At 43.2% G+C, this 12,479-nt stretch overlaps 1 protein-coding gene across 8 annotated transcripts in view; it reads right to left on the bottom strand.

The window, feature by feature from the left end:
- Positions 1-12,479, bottom strand: part of ntng2b (netrin g2b) — a 54,040-nt gene that overhangs the window by 12,387 nt on the left and 29,174 nt on the right. For 5 of the 8 annotated variants that reach the window (XR_007959798.1, XM_052050558.1, XM_052050563.1 and 2 more), the window contains exons 4-9: positions 8,833-9,005; positions 7,128-7,157; positions 705-845; positions 496-609; positions 302-394; positions 2-160 (exon numbers count right to left, since the gene is read on the bottom strand). Coding sequence is in view for 7 of the 8 variants with exons in the window: in XM_052050558.1 (XP_051906518.1) it covers positions 2-160; positions 302-394; positions 496-609; positions 705-845; positions 7,128-7,157; positions 8,833-9,005 (710 nt within the window). In the remaining variant the exon portion in view is untranslated. The remainder of the gene's footprint in view (position 1; positions 161-301; positions 395-495; positions 610-704; positions 846-7,127; positions 7,158-8,832; positions 9,006-12,479) is intronic. The other 3 variants (XM_052050559.1, XM_052050562.1, XM_052050565.1) reach the window with 3 other exon arrangements.

The raw sequence follows: 12,479 nt of genomic DNA, 5'->3' as shown, positions 1-12,479 counted from the left end.
CCTTTAGCGCTTCTTTTTGTTTCATGTTCAAATGTGGTTGTTGTGCCATGGCCATGTTTCTCATGAGGAAGGGGAACTCTTTTGTGTTTGTCTTCCCCGTGTTCGGATGAGGAAGTGCCTCTGTGGCTGTGAGTCTCATGTTCATCAAGTGCACGAGAGACTGAAATGCCATCGACAAGCAAAGGTGTTAATACAAATTCTCATTTTAAGGCTCATTGAGGAACTGATTCTCATGTACGTTCTCATTTCCAAAATGAGAGACTGCTATAGTTGTTTCTTTCACTACTTTGAAAAGCCATACCTTCACTTTCACTGTGATCATCCTCATGGTGAGATGAGAAAGTTCCTTTGAGCCTGTGAGTGTCATGTTTCTCAAGCGCATGAGAAACTAACACTTAGAAAAATGAAGATTTACACTCAAGCTGAGTTGTTAGGTTTAATGAAAGGGTGTCTACTTTCTACATCACTGCATCTACAGCATTTTAAAAGTCATACCTTCACTTTCACCTTGTTTTTCATTGGGAACCTTCCTGCAGTCCCCATGGAGAGATGAAAAATGATCTTTGTGGTCACGAGTCTCATGTTCCTCCAGCACATGAGAAAATAACACTGCAAAAAGGTAATTTAGACCCAAGCTGAGTTGTAAAGTTTGAGGGAAGGGTTTCTAATGTCTCGAACGATGCATCTATGGGAAATGCCGTTACATTCATCTTTTCTTCCTTTCTTGGGTTCAAATGAGGTTGTTGTCCCTTGTCTATGATCCTCATGAAGAAGGGTAACTCTTTGATGTTTGTCTTCCTCGGGTTCAAATGCGAAGGTGCTTCTGCGGCCTTGGGTCTCATGTTCTGCAAGTGTGTGAGAGATTGAAATGGCATTGACGAGCAAATATGTAGATTTTTTTTCTCTTTTCATTTTAAGATTTGAAAAACGATATTCTGTAACGTCTTCTCACAAGTATACCTTGCATAGAACCCCTGGAATCAATATAGCCTTGAAAGAGCAGCCTGGACCTACATCCTACTTATGCATTTTTAACTATCTCAACTTTTCCCCTTCCTTTCCACCCTTTTTTTTCTCCTCCTGCATTTTTCCATGTTATGCTTTCCCCAGGGGGCGTTTTGCATTTCCCAGAATCCTTTGCATCAAGTTCTCAGGGCTACCGTGCGGGTAGGAGAGAGACGGTAATCTAGTTCAGATGGAGCTTGCGACTCCTCACGCGTGTTCATAAAGTGGAAACGTCTTTGTTGTGTTGTCATTGTCGGATGACAAGCCTGCTGGATTGTTAAACGTGTATCTAATCAACCTGTTAAAACACGTGATTTTTGTCAAATTTTCAGCATGTAGCCTATCGTCAAACCTTGAATTTGCTCTTGAGACCACAGCATGCTCATTGGATTTGTTTTGAAGACAAGCTTAGACTCTCAAGAGTTGATTTCTGTTACATTGTTTTACATTTCATCTGATCCAGGATGGCTAAATTAGCTTGGAAGCTATCAGTTTGGTGATTGCAAAGTAATACATAAACACAAACATCTGACATCATCCTGTACCCATGTAGGTCATGCCTGAGCTAAGTCGAGTCCCATGAATATCAAGTGAAACTCAAGTTGAGACACTTTCTGCCGGCGTTTTAATTGGCGAGAGAACACGTAACAAAGGCTTGTCAAGTTGTGAGCTGTACAAATTTTCCCGTAGCCTCTTGCGTATTCATGTAAGGCGAATTACACGTTGTTGAGTGGCCAGAGCTTAGCAGCCCACTAGAGACCACTACACCGCATGCCTCCATCTGTGTTCGACACCCCCTCGAGGTATTTTTGCACGAGCCATGCTCGTCTCCAGTGGCTTCTCTTGCAGGGCATCCTGTAAGCATCTTTCTTCTGGGCAAATCTCACTCGCCCACGCTCCACCCCCTACGTCCTCCCCGGGGTTCCAGCAGCTGTTTTTTCTGCGGCCGTATCATCATCGTCGTCATCATCTCACATGACTGGCACAACGCCATTGCTTTATCTCATCAAAGCATCGCCATTCATACACATACACACACACACACACACACAAGTGTGTGAGTCCATACTGTTTCAGTAGCGAGAAACTACCGTGGGAAAACGGCAGTCAGAATCTGGTTTGAAAAGGCTGCACTCGAAACTACGGTTTGTTCCATTAATAAATCAGATTTTTACCTCCATTGGAAGTGATTTCAAATACAGTAGTACTTGGATTTATAAGTCTGGAGCATAATCCCTGGCTGGGGTAAATGGGGATTCACTCTTGTCAGTTCATCCAAAAACAACAGTACAACAACGCTCCACAAGGGGGAGATAGATATTACACAATGCAGCTTGAAGTTGCCTGCATATACTTTATGTACAGTACATTCATGCTTCTATGCATCCATGCAAATGTACTGGGAGAAATTCCAGGTGCTTGTAACTGTACAAGGCTTTTTTTTCTTTCTTTTTTTGAAGCTGAGCTGCATCAGTTACACGAGGACACATCATGTAAATGCAACGAGGAGCTGCTGAGCGCGCTAGTGAATTAGCATAGGAGATGCTGTCTCAGATTGTTTATCTAGAGAGCGCCTCATCCTACCTTTTTTTTTTCCCTTCAAACGCACACATGCACACACACATGATGAGCGTTCACACAGTGTGAAGTGTGATTTCACACTGCTGACAAAGACTGAACTCCAAAGCTGTTCCATAAGCCTCCCATTGCTGGGAGATTTTCCATTTATTTATTTATTTTAACTCTACAGAGAATCGTATTAAAGGCTAATGTGGCCATAAAATTATGTTTTGCACTCTATGTCAAAAGCCTTTATCAAATGTTATGCTTTTTTTTTAAGCCTTAATGGGGCACGGCCTAGTGAGTGACGTCAGGAGCGTGTGTTTCGTTTGTCCTGTTAAATAAATGGCTGAAAGATCATCAACGATTGTGGCTCTGCTAGCCAGTTTCCAGGGCATCACGGTGTGTTCATTGCTCCATTTTTTTAATAGTACCGGTACTTTATTTGAATGGATTTCCTTGATTTTGTAAATCCAGTGAAAAATGCGGAATGAGCAATTACTTTGGCGTTCACACAATAAAGTTTTGAAAATAAGTAAATAAAATAAAAGACCCCGTGGTTGGGGCCCTAATCGAAGGGACTTGGTGGTGGAAGTGTGGGGATTGTTTTTATATCACAGAGAATATTAATTGGCCCTTAACCCCTAGTGGAGTGCTCTATTATTAATTAGTCATAAGTACGAGAGCAGTGCAATTTCCACTGCGAGCGAAGCGTTAGTGTAACAGCTTGTGACACAATTGGGACGAGGCTGGTCATGCAGTGGCGATACCGGCCACCGATACATAAAAATCTGACATTGGGTAAGTCCTTCTTGGGACTAGTTTGCCAAATACCTGCGGCAGTTTGACACATGGGCGCATCATCATCTGCATCAGAAAGAAAGGTTTTTGTCATTTTATTAAAAGGCTAATAGCAGTATTGGTGAGCTATAAATTGAGTATGACACAGGAGTGGATTTTCAAATCCCGTATCATCCATTGTTTAAAAAAAAAAAAAAGAAAAGGTTCTGTCTTGGTGGAACCAACTCCCATCCCATCATGCTCCCGTTCATAATTACTCCCACTCTCTGTACCGTCCCAATCCCATGATGAAAGGTAAACTTGACAACCTTCCCCAAAACAATGTCAACCTCTCGTAAGCAAAGAATGAATCTTGGTATCAGTCTGAACAAAAGTGGTATCAAACATCCCGATGGTAAAGCACTACTTTTGTCTAAATGACGCTTCTCAATTCACTTTAACATAGTTGATTGGCACCAGCATGTCAAATGATGGCGGCAAAGCACTACTTTGATCAAAAAGAAACTTTACAACTCAACTCAACCTAAATCCTTGGCACGAAGGTGCAAAAAGATACTAACTCAATGCAGATCTTCATTTCACTCGGACACTTCCTTGGCAGCAAAATGCCACAAGACTCCGCAAAAGTTGATTGCTCAGTCAGGAACACAAAATGTTTGTGAGTTTCTTGGAGAATAACTGAGCGTAAATTCTTGTTTTTGTCTTCCTGTACATGTCCTGCAATTGGTTGGTGACCAGTGCAGAGTGTATCCCACTTCTCGCTCCAAAGTCAGTTGGGGTAGGCACCTCGTGCTCACATGCCACCTTAATGAGAACAAGCGCTATGGAAAATAGATAGAATGACCTACTATATGGTTCGATTGTATTTTCTTAAATGGGTTATGGGAATGGAAGCGGATTTATTGTGCAGTTATTTGACAGGTGCCTGCCTGTCTGACTGTGCAGAAGGGCTGTCTCAGAACGCAAGCGCAGACACAGACACACACAGCCTTAAGTGAGCACACAGCTCATGTGCTTTTCCTTCTTGCTCACACACACATGGACGTACTCTTAGTGCATTTGCATATAATGAGATCATTTGTCACGCCGCCCCACAAACGCTCGCAATCATTGCCCTAATGCCACCTGTCACTCGCAGCATCCTCATGTCTTATTACGGCACCGAGGTACGGTGTTCATTCGGCCACCGGCTAATGAAGACATTGCGAGTCGGCCGCCCGCCGTTTAACGTGCACGCCTTTATAATGAATGGCATGGACACTTTTTTTAATGCGTTACATGATTTTCCAGGCATGCTCCCATCATCGTGCTCTGTCCCAGGCAGTGTGGACTTTTGGTGTTTCAAAAAAACAAAACAAAAAAAAAAACGAAACATGCAGGCTTTGATTAGAAGGGCAAGTGGGCATGTAGTTCGCTCGGAATTCTGCCAACATTTTCAGGAGGAATGCACCGCCATTTCATGAGACCTTAGCGCTTTTGTTTTTAGAATCTATTTTATTTTTTTGGGTACTGCGTCTGAAATGCCCGACAGTGCCATGTAATGGCGCTAGAACCCTGTCGAAGATAAAAGTAGAGCTTTGGCGCCATCTCGCGATTTCTTGTTATTGATTTCGCAACATTCACAATACGAGCCCACGGGCTGTTTCAAAAGTTGACAGCAGGGGGCGATGCTGGGCAAAATGTCAACCTCCTTACATGAATCAAAACAGGTGCCTTAATCTGTTTAATTCATATTTCGCAAATGCAATATTAATCAGTATACTGTGTTTAGACTCGTGGTGCCACATTATATTATCTCATCTCACCTCATCTCATCTTCCGTACCGCTTGATCCTCACTAGGGTCGCGGGGGGTGCTGGAGCCCATCCCAGCCGTCTCCGGGCAGTAGGCGGGGGACACCCTGAATCGGTTGCCAGCCAATCGCAGGGCACACATAGACGAACAACCATCCACGCTCACACTCACACCTAGGGACAATTTAGAGTGTTCAATCAGCCTGCCATGCATATTTTTGGAATGTGGGAGGAAACCGGAGCACCCGGAGAAAACCCACGCAGGCCCAAGGAGAGCATGCAAGCTCCACACAGGGAGGCCGGAGCTGGAATCGAACCCGGTACCTCTGCACTGTGAAGCCGACGTGCTAGCCACTGGACTACCGGGCCGCCCCCACATTATATTATTGCAAAGAAAATATATGATTTCGGAACAGTGGAGGAAGCTGGAATATCCAGCCAATCGCATTTAACTGTTGACAAAACTAGTCAACTTACTGTTTTTGTGCTCCTTATAAAACATCACAGGACGTGTCATATAAAAGTTGTGCTTTGGCACCATCTTTGGAGCTAATGAACTATGTCAAAGTGAATTCTGGTCTGCTCAAGGTCCACAAAATCAAGGAGTAGATGTACATAAAATATGTTCCACTGCACATGTAGTCAGTCTGTGTTGGAGAAGATCAAATCAGGGTTATGGTGGGTGAGGCTGGTTTGTTGGTGTAATACATGAGTTGGATTTGGTGGCTCTGACCCTCCCGCCCTTGCCCATCTGTTCAGCTGACCAATGGGATGTGGGCTGGCTGGATCAGCTTTTCCTGCCAACCTAATCTCGCATGGTCACTGACGTAACCAGGCCGCTAATGTGACGAGTTATAATAATCGGCACGTTTGCGGTGACCACTCGAGCCCCAAAGACCTCAGTATGTGATCTGTACGTCGGGCCCCGGTGCGCCATATGCCCGACGTGCGTACAGTGGCCCACTCGGGCACTGAAGGCTTGATGATATATTCAGTTTTCTATGCAGGAGCTAAAACAAGGGGAGGCTTACAAATCTACAGGGATTCTGTGTGACCCAGATGTCGATGCGTAATGATTTTGAAAAATACTCTGCACAGCATTTTGCGCAAGATCAACTGCATTTCACACAGAAGATGGCGAACTTGGGGTTATTGCCGCAACAGGTTTACTTTTGTCAAGCACTCTCATGCTTTGGAACACTGACCTTGCGAACATTCCTGACATATCAACACTCCCGTGGGTGGTTATGAACCATATTCCCTGTGATACGTAGCGACATTCCCTGTATCCAGAACAGTGACTGGGCAAACAGTTAGTCCATACAGGCGGTGCCACGCCTATGCTACTTGCTCTAAAAGTGCAAAATCGCCATAGATGGACTCGGGTCCACCCATTCTGCGTCGGTGCCTTTTATGCAGTGCGAAAGGGGGCCACGTGCATAAAAGCCAGAGTCAATGTCACCACTTTGACGCCGGCTTGTGTGGAAGAGCTACTAGCCTGAGAGACTCTCCACAGAGAGAATCACTAATCAGCTCGCACTTTTTATTCTCGCCCCCCTCCCAAGCCCTTCACCCTGAATCACATACATATGCTGGCATTCTCTTTTTCTTTTTTCCCCCTAGCACCACCAACTTTACCAACTGTCTGCTCTCCACTGCCTTTTTCTTCAATCCGTCAACGCCTGTAGTCTGAAAGCCAAACTGTGGAAGAATTCCTCCTGAGCAGGTTTGTGTGATGTGCGGCGATGAAAGGACTTGGCCGACAGAGGGGCCTATCAATAATGAAGCGAAGATGGAAAAAGAGAGAGAGAGAGAGGGAGAGGACTTGTAAAGGGAGGAGAAGCGAGTGACTGCAGGGGTGGGAGTGTCAGGAGCGTCTCCCGATGTGGTTCAAACTTGGAAAAACGGTGCAAAAGAAGACAGGGAAGGGAAAGGAGAAAATTTCCTCTGCTTTGGATTGTTACTTACTAGAACCGGAGGGCGAACCAGCAATCGTACCTGAAACGAAAAAGACGAGATGAAAATGATGAGAACCTGTTGACTTATGCATTTGAGTTTGTCTTGATGATCACGTTGAGGATGGCTTCAAGCTTTTACACTGACAAAGCATGTTTTGGCTTCAGAACCTCACATTGGGGAGCTTGCATTTGACCTCATTCACTGCCAGGCATTTCCAAAGCAGAGTTCTCCAAGTTGCTGGCGGTCTCAGAGCATTTTGAATGATGTATGGTGACAACATGAGCACCAAGCCCAACTAAACAAAGAGTAGACTCTCTTCTTTTACCAGGAAAAAGGGTATGTTTCTAGAGTTTTCCATTCTTTTGTAACATGGTTAGTTTTTACCATACATACACTGCATGTGCATATTCTTCTGGAGTGTAAAACAACTCTACTCAAAACTTCAAAATCTGTCTTTTAAAATCCCAAATCTTTTTTTAACACTTGGCGTCATTTGTTACAGTATTAGAAAAGCGTTGCGTAGTTATGTCACTTGTAACTTTGATCTATAAAACAGCGACCTGAATCCGAAGGAAAGGAATAGGATTTTCGAATTCGGATTCTGGAATCCACGATCCATTAGCGCGCGGTTGACGAGTAGAAAATGGGCCTTTTGTCGTGTAGCGCGTGCAGGCCCAGGTGCGTTTGTGCCTGCGTCGCTGGCTGTGCGTGTTTCCTCCTGCGCACGCCAGCGTCTGCGTTTGATTGAAAGGACAAAACTGGGGAGCTGCTGCCCTAGATTATTATTTTATCATCGCTTGCTGCTGTAGCTGGCAGTCTTCTCCTCTAGGATTTCCCCCCACGCACTCTCCCCTCATCTAAGGTGATGCAAACCGGGTGAGCTCTGTCCAAACTTCCTCTATAACCTTGAAACTAGTCTTTAAAAATCACAAAAATTGGGATTGCCTGACAAATTTTTTCCCCCCTAGGATAAAAATTCAACTAGAATGAACAGGCGTCAAATCGGACTACACAGCGGTGAGTGGTGAAGGTTAAAATTTTTGCCGTGAGAAATTTCACGGAATCGGTCGCAACGTTGTTTTATCATGCATTTTTGTCCATCTATCTATGCCAGTGACGTAACGTGACAAGCAGAACAATTGAATTCTCTTTACCTCGATCGCAAAAGGTCCAATTCATAAAACAGAATTATACATTTGTACACTTTAGTTGCTTTGTGGCCATCATTTTCTGTGTATGGATCATTACAGCATTTGAGGGTATTTTCTTATTTTGATGAAGTGAAGAAGACACCAGATTGTATTATTTACGAGTGAATGAATTTCCACAGAAATAGATGAATATAATAATAATACATTTTATTTATAGCCGCCTTTCAAGACACCCAAGGATACTTTACAATAACAAAAAACACAAAACAATACGGGTTGAGCAACCTGCTGCTCGTGGTGTTTTCAGGAAATCAAAACACGGACCTGAAAGTAATACGTATTTTCGACCCCACCCGGTAGGATGAAGGATAAAGTGCCTGGGATTAAGCACAAATAAAGTTCAACTGTTCTAATACTTTTCGAATAACTTCCACCAAGCAAAGTTGCAAACATCGTAAGTGTAATTTTTAAGCCCCGCTAATGGGATTTGTTGTGTGACCGTTGTCCTCCAATTGTGCAGAAACCCATGAAATAGACGTGTTCACATTGTGCGGGGTACATACAGGTGTTGGGGGTTCCGTTAGGTGCGGGCAGGTAGGAGCCGGCCTTCCAGGACTTGGCCTTGAAGCCCTTCTTGCAGCGCTGGCAGTCCTGGCCCGTAGTGTTGTGCTCACACTGGCACTGCAGATTGCCGTCCTGCAGCAGGCACTGGGAGGCATGGAGGTTACACTTGCACCTTTTAATGAAGACGGAGGAGGGAGAAAAAAAAGGCAGGTGTAAGCTTCAAGTTACACACACACACACACACACACACACACGACACGCAGCAGTTGACGATGTTGTGTTAACATCGCAGGTTATTAAAGGTGACGTTTTTCCTCAGAGGAAATAAAAAGTGCAACTGCTGACTGCTATAAACTCATCTCTGTATGTTGTTGTTTGGAAAGACTGATTAAGTTATACACCTTATACATTCGTACAAGTACAGTGCAACCCCATTTTTCAAGAGGGATGCGTTTCAGGCCATACAAAACTTTGTAGTTTATAAACTTGTATAAGCTTATAAACTTACCATAACGCACATTTTAACATTGCAAAGCACACCATTAAAAGTTTTCCATAGAGGCTGTTCCCATTCTCACGCTGTCAAGAATTGGGTGACAATCATATAGCATCACTTTGACGTAATGAAAAGAAGACTTGCACAGTTCTCCAAATATTTGTGTTGGGAATATTTGTTATTTGTCACTCTCAGTTGCAGTTCACTTTAAAAGTGACACGAAACAGAATGAAAGAAAACTGAAATACATTTTTTAATACACCCAAACCAAGCTAAACCATAAACTCAACTCTCCAACAATTGCTGCTGTAACACACACACACACACACACACACAAGTCAGCAATACAAACAGAACATACAAGAAAACAACAAAAATTCTGAAAGTCAAAATTCAATTTTCACTAAAATGTTCAACCGAACCATTTTATCGAATGAAAGCCTGCTAGCATAATGCTAACATAGCATGTGAAACGCCAAACGTAAAAAGGTTGAAACGCCAAATGGAAATGAGCAAAGATGCCGCAGTAATTCAGAACCTTCAATCATCTGCTCTTTCATCACATATGGAGTAGGAACACATACAGAGCGTCGCCTTTTTGATGCGTTATGCTTCGACTTTTAGCTCCCAGACAAAATGAGGATGGGCAGGACCTCTCGGCAGCTGCCATTTTCACATTACTGAACCTTTTCCAGATGAGCGGCTGGATTCCGATTCCAGTTTGTTCCACTGGAGTGCACAACCATCCGTCTGCATCAAATATTCAGAGACGACATCGATATTTCATTCTTCCCTCTCATTATAATCTTACCTTGCTTTATTTGGAAAATCGGTAAACGTCGCTGGATTTGACATTATTAGGGTGTTTTTTTGGGGGGGGGGGTTGTTTTTTTACTTCAGACAAATTAGGCCCGCGCCTGCCTGATCAACCAAGCAGATGATCTGACTGGATGCGGCAGGTGGAATCTATCAGACAGGTGTCGCGCCTTCACCGCTGAAGGACACGAGCTGTCCTGGTAAACGATGAGGGAAATTGAACAGCTCTTTTTTTTTTTTGTCCTAGCGTGCACACGAGGGGAGCTTGAACGTTTGGTGAAATGAGACAGGTGTGTATCTGAACGGACTGGGAGGCGACAAACGCCTGGGCTGAGTGAGTGACAGCGGTCGACATAGCGCCGCTTCTTATCTTCTAAAAGGCTCCAACCTGTCTCATTGCAAAAATGAAAGGCGCCATCTCGGAGGTTTTTACCCTGTTGCCTGTCACAAAGATTTACAGACAACCCCTCTTCATCACTAGGGATACGCTTGAAACACACTTAAACTTATTAAAACAAACTTTCAGACGTAGTCCTGAACGCTTCTTCTCACTTTGCCGCTCGCGCATTTCCTCAAATATTGTTTCATGTTGTTTGTCACTCCCATTTGAAAATTACTGTAAACCAGACATGTAAAATAACAGAGGATTAAGCATTGTATTCAGCAAGTGTGGAACTGCCAATATGGTGTAAAAACTGACAAATACATTTAAACGTACTTCTAAGTCCAAACTTGATTGCTGGCTAAATGCTACAAACGCAGCATTTTTTCTCCATAATGCCACGGGATATTGACTTGAAATAAAATTTTAAAAATTAGAATTTGACCTACATTATACCAATATGTTCGAAGGGAGCATAATTTGTAATTTTGTGGTTTTATAATGTAACGGCATCAAACAACTTTTAAGCAACGGCAAACTATTTCATTTTCCTACATCGTAAAAGATGTTTGCTCCATTTGTAAACGTAATACTTTGTCTGAGTCTCGTTCACTTTCATTCTATTTTTTTTATTGTTCGAGATAAAGGTCAAATGAAAAAGATGGAACGCTTAGTACAACGGTTAATATAAAAATAAATGAGTCGTACTCTGCTCTTACCTTTAACATAGTGTAAATGAACTAACGTTAGCAATACTCGCTAGCTATGTTATCTGCCTGGGTAGCAAGTCCGAAGTGTTTCCTTCATCAAGTGACATATCTTGAAAATGATGCAAACTGTAACAAATAATAAAAATATGATCGTGATGAAGATAGATGGATAAACCTAGCGTTGGTTCACCGTATCGCGGCGACATGAATTCGCGATGTTGGGACATCTCCTCGTGTGCAATCCCACCAATGACCAATTAATGAGTTTGCTGGCCAGCTCCTGCATCCCTGTGTCCAGAATCGGCTTTGAGCGCACGTCTCTGTGAAGTCGTGTCAGCGGCTGTGTCTTTAATGATGGCGCGACTGCCTGTTTTTAGACGGGCAGAGGCATAGCAATTACGGGTATAAATAAGAAGAAAGATAAACAAACATCAAGGGGGGAGCCATGCGGTGACGGAGCCCGAGAAAGCAGCTGGAAGCAGCCGTTAATGGGGCTTTATCTGTCGCTTTACTGTAGTCACCCATTCCGCCATCCCTCGGCGGGGAAACATTCATCATTGCCGGTGTTTTCTCTCAAACTCCGCCTGCCAACTTCTGCTGTGCCCGCTTTTGACTCTCCGTGTTGTATCTTGGCTGCTTTGATTGTCTGTAGCCCTAAAGCTATGCGGCAACTGCGAGATGCTCCGCTGCGTTCTTTCGGCAACAGTGTGTTAGCTCAAATTTAGCTGAGCAGCCTGTACGGCGCTCGCCTGTCGCCTCAGAGGAACGAAGGAACTGTATCAGGGTTACAATCGTTTGGAATTTTTCTCAAAAAGCTGAAAAGTAGTTTTATAATTAGTAGTTTATGGTTTGCATTTTGTTTGGATTTTCTTTTTTTTTCTAATTAAGTTAATTTGAATTAGTTTTTTGACAGTTTTTATTAGTTTGTGTTTATCTAAAATATATATTTTTGTTTTTGTGTTAGCTTTAGTTTTTTTTATACAGGGTATCTTTGTGCAAGATTAAAAAGTATCCCACACTCAAAAAAATAGAGTTCAATTCCACTTTTTTCAGACTGATCGAGTACTACAAATAGGCAAAAATGGTGAGGAAAATCTTTTTCTGACGCAGATGATGATTCGCCAGTAAAACCATGCGTGAGACACATGCTGTCGCATATATGGACTTTTTAAAATGACCTAACTTCTGGGTAACACAGTCAAAGAATATTGGTGTAATTTAATGCCATACAGCTGTCGTAAA

This window comes from Hippocampus zosterae, chromosome 18 (assembly GCF_025434085.1).
Source record: "Hippocampus zosterae strain Florida chromosome 18, ASM2543408v3, whole genome shotgun sequence".
Classification (NCBI taxonomy): Eukaryota; Metazoa; Chordata; class Actinopteri; order Syngnathiformes; family Syngnathidae; genus Hippocampus; species Hippocampus zosterae.
This window is presented reverse-complemented; position numbering and strand designations above follow the sequence as displayed.